A 9,197-nucleotide genomic window follows, 5' to 3' on the forward strand; every position below is an offset into this window, starting at 1 on the left:
AGTTCCCTCACCTAGAGGCCGAGGCTGAATGGAGAAGATCTGGACGGATTGGTGCATATTAAGGACTGTTTCAGGCTGCGTTTGGTTTCAAGGTTAGGCCGCAGACCCTACTGTAGCCACAGCAGGTTTGGACCCTTGTCTGGAGAAGGCCGAGAGGCCAAGAAGGCAGTTCTGCCTAGGCCACAGTCAGATGAAGGATCATCGAAGGTGTTGAAGTATGTCTTGAGGGTGAACGCAGGGGTTGCAGCAGGAGGTTAGGGCTGGTATGTGCCCTAACCAGATCAGAGTCATGCACATTTGCCAAGGACAAGGAGAGCATCTGGTTTAAATTCTCTTGGATGATTTTGGGCTCTTTATATTCAGCAAAGGAGGCCGCATTATTTGATTCAGGACCGAACTCCTTTAGGAGATTACCTTGTAGCTGCTGTGATTACTGTTGACCACTGACTAGGTCAGAATTTGTCTGCTTCTGTTTGAAGGCAGAATTGCATACTTGTCTGGGCAGTTTCTTTGGTATTTGGACAGTGGTACGAGTCATCATTTTTGGCAAGTCATTATGACTTTGATTGTACTCTCTCTCTCTCTTTCTCTGCTGAACACTTGATTTTAATAATAAGAAGAATTGATCAAGGGTTTTCTTCTTGGGGTTTTTCCGTGGCTTGAGCCATTTCCTGTGTTCTCTTGTCTTGACTTGTCCTCTGCATATGTTATTTATGTTCTTTCTTCAGTTACTATCAATGTGATATGATTTATGTGATTGCTAATGGAAAGAAATGAAAGTCGGGCTAATATGGAACATTGAAGTAATTGTCCTAAGCAAAGAACATGTTAACCTAAAATTAACAAAAGTCCATACTCATGTTGCTGTTGCAGATTAATTTAAAATTTTAAGACAGCCTCTACAAGGCATAGTATTCGTACAGTCAGACTACTTCTAATGCAATGACATTAATCCTAGTGAGGGAAAACCCCATGTCTTCTTTTAAGACAACCAAATAGCATGTTCCCACACATATGGTATCATGTCCTATTACAGTGAGTCTAAATAAATTAACTACATGATATCAGGATGAGTGACTGCTAATGCCAAATCCCCAAACAACCTCTAGAACATGTTTGAACCCATACTTGGGATCACTTCAAACAGACTGTGCAGTTAACATAAAGAGGAAAAGAAAAGGCTTCCAGTTTGTTGCTTGGTACAAACTTACTGACTGCCTTTGACAACTGACCAGATCAACCACCCGTTGCACTGACCTGAAACTCGCTTTGTGCAATTCAACAATAGCAACTCACCAAACACTGGAGCAACCCATGATTAGACGAAACCCACTTCATTAATTGTTCCTAAAAAAATAACTTTATAATCTGTTAATCTAGCCACTGGTAAGTGCCCCTACAGGAGTAGGAAACATTACAGTATGTCCATCTGCTTTATCTATCTTAGAAATGTGACTGCTGTAAGCAATTTTTAATTATCAGCTTCCATATAATAATAATACTCCCTCAGGTTCACTTCAGACATATCATTCAGTTAAGGTAAAACTGCAGCAAAGTTGGTCACTTTGTCCAGTGATTGTGAAATCCTGAAATCTTTGGCACCTCACCATTAATTCAATCCCCTAATTCACCACTACTTCGAATTGCAAGGTCCACGTTATGAATGCCAAATGACAACACACTAACCATTTTAGAAAATCAAGCCCAGGTTATTAATGCGAGCACTATCATTGTAATTCACCTGGGATACTTCATCCATTAACTGCTAGGCCATACCCATTTACATTGAACTGGTGCATTTAATCTTCCTGTGGAGCCCACTACACACTAAAACAAATGCACTCAAATTCCACTCACATCACTTCATCTAGTTCAACCACTGAAACTGTTTGAGATAGCTTGCCTAGTGCATTATTACCAAAGCCACCACTGCACTTCATCATTGCAGTTCACTCACTATTACTGAATCTCGCCAAGTGCCTCTCAGCAATATCTTTGGAGAAGCTGTTGGTTACAGCAAAATATGTCACAGCGTCGGTGTCAACCAGATATCATGCAACAACTCATTGGCCTCCTGGGGAGTGTTTTCCTTGGATAGTTTATCCATCAGGATGGTATATGTAATCATATCAGGGACATGACCACTATCTTTCATCTGCTTAAATAACAATATTGCCTCCTTAAGATTACCCACTTTGCAAAGTCCACATATTAATGTGCTGTATGTAACAACATTAGGGCTTAAACCTTGTTTTGGCATCTCGTAGAAGATTTGTTCGGCTTCATTTACCCGCTGATGCTTGCAGAGTCCATCTATTAGTGTGCTATAGCTAACTAGGTCAGGCCTACAACCTTTCTCCAACATTTCTTGAAAGAGCTCCTTGGCCTTCTCCAGATTACCCACCTTGCAAAACCCATTTATAAGTGTATTGTATGTGATTTCATTAGGCTGATGGCCTGCTCGCACAATGACATCTAACAACCGTAGAGCTGCTTTAAGCTTGCCTTCTTTGCAAAGACCATCAATAAGAGCATTGTATGTGATAACGTCAGGATTGTAACCCTTATCCATCATCACATGAAGCACTTTGGTGGCCTCCTGCCATTGCCTTTCCTTGCAAAGACCACCAATAAATGCAGTGCATGTGACAACATCAGGGCATATGTTTCTGTTGGGCATTTCATAGAAGAGCTTCCTCGCCTCATCCAACTCGCCTGCCTTACAGAAACCATCAATGAGCGCACTGTATGTGACGATGTTAGGGTATATGTTTTGGCAGCGCATTTCATAGAAGAGTTTCATAGCTGCCTCCAGCTCGCCTCCCTTACAGAAACCATCAATAAGCGCACTGTATACGACAACATCGGGGCATATGTTTTTGTTGGGCATTTCATAGAAGAGCTTCCTAGCTTCGTTCAACTGGCCATCCTTACAGAAACCATCAATAAGTGCACAGTATGTGAAAACATCAGGGCATAATTTTTTGCTGGGCATTTCACAGAAGAGTTTCCTAGCCTCATCCAACTTTCCTTCCTTACATAACGCATCAATAAGCACATTGTATGTGACAGTATTAGGATATATATTTTTGTTTGAAATTTCATAGAAGAGCTCCGTACCCTCATCCAACATGCCTTCTTTGCAAAGGCCAGAAATCAGAGCCGTAAATGTAACGACATGGGGGTTATGCCCTACTTTTAACATCTGGTACAATAGTTTCTTAGCCTCTTGGAGCTGACCTCCTTTGCATAGTCGACCAATGAGGGTATTAAATGTGACTGTGTCAGGTTCGTGGCCCTTTTGGATCATAACAGCTAACAACCCGAACGATTCGCGGGTTTTCCCTGTCTTGCAGAGCCCATCTATCAGGGTATTATACGTAACAATATCAGGAGCTTCTTGTTTGCTCACCATTTGACTAAAAAGTTTCACAGCGTCCTCCATCCTGCTCTCCCTGCAAAGCCCTTTGATGAGGGTACTGAACGTTATGGCATTTGGAATATAACCGTGTGCTTCCATTCCTTCAAACACTTTAAATGCATAATCCAATCTATGTGTTTGACAATGGCAATTGATGACAATGTTCAAAGTTATCAGATTAGGAACAATGTCTTCTTCAATCATTAGTCTATAAACATCCACTGCTGATTCATGCCGTTTCTGTCGGACTAAGCTACTTAACAGAAAATTGCAGGTGATGAGAGTTGGCATGAATTTAGATTTATCTGAAAGCAGATGCTTGAATGTCTCCACTGCCTCTGTAAGCCTGTTAGTCTGACAGAATGCTTTGATGCGCATGTCTGCAGTTGTGTTTGAAGTGCGTAAGGAGTGTTGAGGACTGGTATGAGCCGGTAACTTCTTCCATATGGAAAGCAACGTCTTCCTCCCTGTAGTCACCATCATCGCCATGTGTTGCCCTCAGCAGACTGAGATTGAGATTGAAATTGCTCTCTGTAAAATTCGCTCCCCGAACCTGAAATACATTGTTTAGGCGAGCTAGTTCAATTATCCATTAAGAAATCGGCAGATACCTTTGAATCTATGTGTGACAATCAAAAATCAGAATCCTACTGGATCGAACAGAAACGAACATAGAAGCTTCCCCAAGTCCAGCCAAGATTGTTCAAAAGATAATATTCATTGTGTTTAACAAGACAGTGATCATTGTGTTCAACAAGATCATTGTGTGAGCAAGGTTTACAAAATATTTTTGAAAAATATTGCGTTGAGAGGTAATTTTATATTTAAATAATAAAATAATATTTAATATTTATATTAAAATATATATATATATAAAATAATGTCAAATATAAATAAAAAAAATTAATATATATTATTATTAAAAAATTGATATATATTATAAATAAAATATTTTAATGTTCATTTTAAATCTAGTTTTTTTAGTGTGATTTTTGGGAAGTTTTTCTTGTGTAATTTTTCTAAAATTCGACAAAAATTTATTGAAATCACAAGTTTGATGGGTAACTCATGCATAATCCAAGTGTCCCAGAGGTTTTTCACGGTGTTGAATTCATATATACAATCAAAAAACTAGTTTAAATAACACAAATCAAGGTTTCACCTCAAAAAATTTCATCGGATTCCGGCATCGGAAAATCCAAAAAGTCGTACTAAAGACAACTCCATTTTAAATATCATAATTTGTTAATATATTTGTTGTATTTTTTGAAAATGTTGTGCAGTCGATTCTAGGGTTCATGACCTGCAAACTTCTACAACTTCTGTGTTGCTGATGATTTCCAACTCCCACTTAGAAATTTCCATCAAACTGGAGACTATCTTGAGAGTTTTGACTCTCTGAATTAGAGCCCACACGGGGAGGGGTGAAAGCCCCTCCTATAAAGGAGTAGTAATTATGGAAAACCATGTCATTACAGGGAGTCTAGGTGTTTAGCAAGGTGCTTGTAGTAATCTAGAGAATCTAGTATTGGGTGCTCAATGGCAAATTAGATTCAAGGGTCGATGTTTGCCAAAGACAGCTAGAAACCCTAAGTACGAAGTTCATACCAATAAGTTGGAGGAGTATATTCAATATATGGAAGATCGTGCCACTATATGTAAGCTTATGAGGACATGGTCATTAGAGAAGGTTTTGGTTAGATGGATTCACACCAAATGGCAACGAAAAAGCTAGATCGACTTGAAGCTGGGTGCCAAATGTTTTTTCACGATTATTTTCTCAAGTTTGGAAGACAGGGCCAAGGCGCTAAAGAATGGCCCTTATTTCTTTAATAACACAGGATTGTTCATGTGCTTCTGGGAAAAATGATATAACCCAGATAAGGAACAATTTTTGGCAGCTCCAATATAGGTCATACTCTTCTCCTCGTCAGACGAGTTCTAGGATCTAGAGATGCTTAAAGGGATTGGGAACTCGACCGGTACCTTTGTGAAGATATCAAAAATCACCAGACAAGGGCATTATAACTCATACATGAGAATATGTGCTTATATGAATATATCACAACCATTACCAGAGTCTATAGATATATCATATCACGATCAGGTTTAGTGTCAAACCCTCGATTACGAACAAGTGCCCTTTAGGTGTCGTCACTATCATGAGCATGGTCAACTATTTTGTGAATGCCCATTTTGGCTAGTTAAGACAATAAATGATCCCCAAAAAAAAGATGTCGATGGATTTCAGAAAGTTGAGGCTAGAAGGAGAAATCCCAAAAGTGCTTCGGGATCTTTAAACACTGCAACCTACTCGACGGGCAACAAGTATGTGGCTCTTTCAAATAAACGAGAAGGCATTGAGTTGCCAAAGGACCTAATGAACCTCAATCTACATGAGCAAGCGTTGCATGGAAAACCCACACCAAAAAGAAATCTGCATAAATTGAATGGCCCTATGAAACTTCCCAAACAAAGGAGGCATCCTTAGTAGACAATGTGAATATGGAGATGGAGATCTTGAACCACGATGAGGAAATATTGGTAAATATGTTGGAAGATTAGAAAAGCCAAGATCCTACTATATTCCCAAACCAGCAAAAGGCCTAGTTCTATGATATGTATATCAGATTACCAATCTTCGCAGGAGGCAGGGGGCATGCCCAGGGATTGGGGGTATCCATACAGAGCAGTAAGGGAAGATTGCCCATTCTCGAGGAGTTTAATAAAAGAGGTCAATGGTCCACGAAAGAGTCAATCCAAGAAGTTGAGGATCATCTTGTGAACGCTGGTCAAGTAAAGGCTTTGTTGGAGGTGTTTTCCTCCTTTAAACAAGCTTCCAAGTGAAGATTATCTCATGAAACATTTGTGGCCTAAACAGTCGAGGCAAACAAAGGTATCTGAGTAAGTCGAGAACATATCTCTGTAATCATGCTTAAGGAAACTAAAATTACATGGGACAAAGTCTAAGAAATTGATAATAAGTGTTAGAAGGGCTATGAAATAATAATAGTTGACCCCAAAGGTGGTGTAAGGGGAATAATGATCCTCTCGAACCCCCTTGAAGTTTCATTTCAAGACTGGATAGCCTTAAATCAGGTTATCTCAAGTCACTTTTACTTTGTAGGAGCAAAGGAATCAGGTTGCTTATCTGTAGTCTACAGCCCTCGTGTCCCCTTGGAGCAGGTGGATTTCTTGTCATATTTTCACCAAGATGAACTTTGGATCTTAGGAGGAGACTTTAATATTATTAAATCCCGTAAAGAGAAGAAGGGAGGAATTCAATTACTTGATATAGAGGCTCACCTATTTATGGATCTCATCGACGATCTTAGGTTAGCAAATCTGAATACCAATAATGAAACCTTCACCTAGAATAATCGTAGAGGAGGTAAACACCAAGTAACTAGAAGACTAGATCATTTTCTAGTTTCTAAAGCTTTGTTAGCACAAGATCTTTTTGTTGAGGCAACTATTCTTCCATGTTTAGGCTCATATCACTGACCAATCCATCTTGAACTGGTCTTGAAAGCTACCCCTCATAACCATCCCTTATGATTTGAGAGTTTTTGGCTACAAGACACCAATTTTCTAATGAAAGTTAAGAGTTGGTGGAAGGATATACAGGTTCAAGGTTACAACTGCATTCATACTTTCCAACTTAAACTCAATTATTTCAAACAAAAAGTTAAAGATTGGAATAAGACAGAGTTTGCTCACATATATATGGAAAAGCGAACCCTGGAATCATGTATGCAGCAGATCAAATAGATGATTTGATTATGGAGGAAGGGAAAGTGGTCAATCAACTCGAGTAGTGTCGAAAAAAGGAGGAGATCCTTTGGAAATAGAAATCCAAAGTTCGTTGGTTAAATAAGGGAGAGATGAACACAAAGTTATGATATAGCATAGGCACAATAACCAGATATTTTCCCTTTCCTCTAGGGAGGTCAACTTTTGACTCAACATGATGAGATGGAATGGGACCTAGTCTTGTACTATAAACCCCTGCATTCAGAATCTTCCCCAAATCTATCAACAACCATCCACCGCATTACATTACATATTCCTAATATGGTTCATGCTGAGCAGAATTCTACCCTGATGAGAGAGGTTTCTTTCTCTGAAGTGGAAGAAGTTGTAATGGTGATGCCCATAAATAACGCCTCGTGCCTAGATGGATTTACTATGTACTTTTATCAAGCCTGTTGGCCATTCATTGGACCTGGAGTTCATGCCCTGGTGGAAGAATCTTGGCGCACTCAAAAGGTATGGTAAGCACCAAGTAACTAGAAGACTATATCGTTTTCTAGTTTCTAAAGCTTTGTTAGCACAAGATCTTTTTGTTGAGGCAAGTATTCTTCCATGTTTAGGCTCATATCACTGGCCAATCCATCTTGAATTGGTCTTGAAAGATACCCCTCATAACCATCCCTTCTTATTTGAGAGATTTTGGCTACAAGACACCAATTTTCTAATGAAAGTTAAGAGTTAGTGGGAGGATATACATGTTCAAGGTTATAACTGCATTCATACTTTCCAACTTAAACTCGAGTATTTCAAACAAAAAGTTAAATATTGGAATAAGACAGAGTTTGCTCACATATCTATTGAAAAGTAGGCCCTAGAATCGCGTATGCAATAGATCCAACAAATGATTTGATCATGGAGGAAGGGAAAGTGGTCAATCAACTTAAGTAGTGTCGAAAACAGGAGGAGATCCTTTGGAAATAGAAATCCAAAGTTCGTTGGTTAAAGGAGGGAGAGAGGAACACAAAGTTATGATAAAGCGTAGGCACAATAACCAAATATTTTCCCTTTCCTCTAAGGGGGTCAACTTTTGATTCAACATGATGAGATGGAATAAGACCTAGTCTTGTACTATAAACCCTTGCATTCAGAATTTTCCCCAAATCAATCGACAACCATCCACCACATTAATTACATATTCCTAATATGGTTCATGCTGAGCAGAATTCTACCCTGATGAGAGAGGTTTCTTTCTCTAAAGTGGAAGAAGTTGTAATGGTGATGCACATAAATAACGCCCCGAGCCCAGGCGGATTTACTATGGACTTTTATCAAGCCTGTTGGCCATTCATTGGACTTGAAGTTCATGCCCTAGTGGAAGAATTTCATCGCACTCGACATAAATATACCTTAAGTTCAAATCCATCAAGCCTCAAGAGGGATCAAAACTTTCGAGATGCAAACATGTTCTCAAGTTTTGCACTCTATAAGAGATTTGCATATCGAGAGATTTTATTACTATCCGGGTTTAAGATGAATATATGTTAGTTATTAACAAAATAAAGATAAATGTTATTGCATCAAAGTGTTTTATAATTCAGTGTAGTTCAATGTGGAGGTAGGGGGGAGATGTAATGGAGCATTACATTAAAAAACACAATAATTAAAAAATATAATGTCAAGTTAGTTAGAAAAGTAATAAAACTAATATTGCATTTAAAAAAATATTAAATAATATGGGAAAGATGTTCTCATGTAACGTTAAATAATATTACATTAAATAATAATAATAATAATAATAATAATAATAATAATAATAGTGGCTGAATAAATAAATAAATAAATAATAACTAACTTAAAACAAGAGTGACTTATTATATGCACGACTGCACATTAGATATTGATCCATCTTAATTCCAAATTTAAATTGATTATCATTTGCATTGGTGTATATCTCACATACATTTCATTTTACATTTCTAATTGAATAAGAAAAATATGGTTACAAGCCATGAGAAATATTTTA

The 9,197-nt window shown here is 38.3% G+C and overlaps 1 protein-coding gene across 1 annotated transcript; it reads right to left on the bottom strand.

Annotated features, from left to right (window-relative positions):
* Positions 1-912: 912 nt before the first annotated feature.
* Positions 913-4,180, bottom strand: LOC149242400 (uncharacterized). The gene has a single exon (XM_089367679.1). It carries the CDS (start codon positions 3,908-3,910, stop codon positions 2,027-2,029), a length of 1,884 nt encoding a protein of 627 aa, XP_089223805.1. The 5' UTR covers positions 3,911-4,180; the 3' UTR covers positions 913-2,026.
* Positions 4,181-9,197: the final 5,017 nt, after the last annotated feature.

Source organism: Pinus tabuliformis, chromosome 8 (genome assembly GCF_031772625.1).
Source record: "Pinus tabuliformis cultivar Carrire ecotype Pingquan chromosome 8, CPIR1, whole genome shotgun sequence".
In the NCBI taxonomy this organism is placed as follows: Eukaryota; Viridiplantae; Streptophyta; class Pinopsida; order Pinales; family Pinaceae; genus Pinus; species Pinus tabuliformis.

What these genes read in the sequence shown, in the direction of transcription:
- LOC149242400 (XM_089367679.1), bottom strand. Translation starts at nt 3,910, where the DNA reads ATGGCGATGATGGTGACTACAGGGAGGAAGACGTTGCTTTCCATATGG.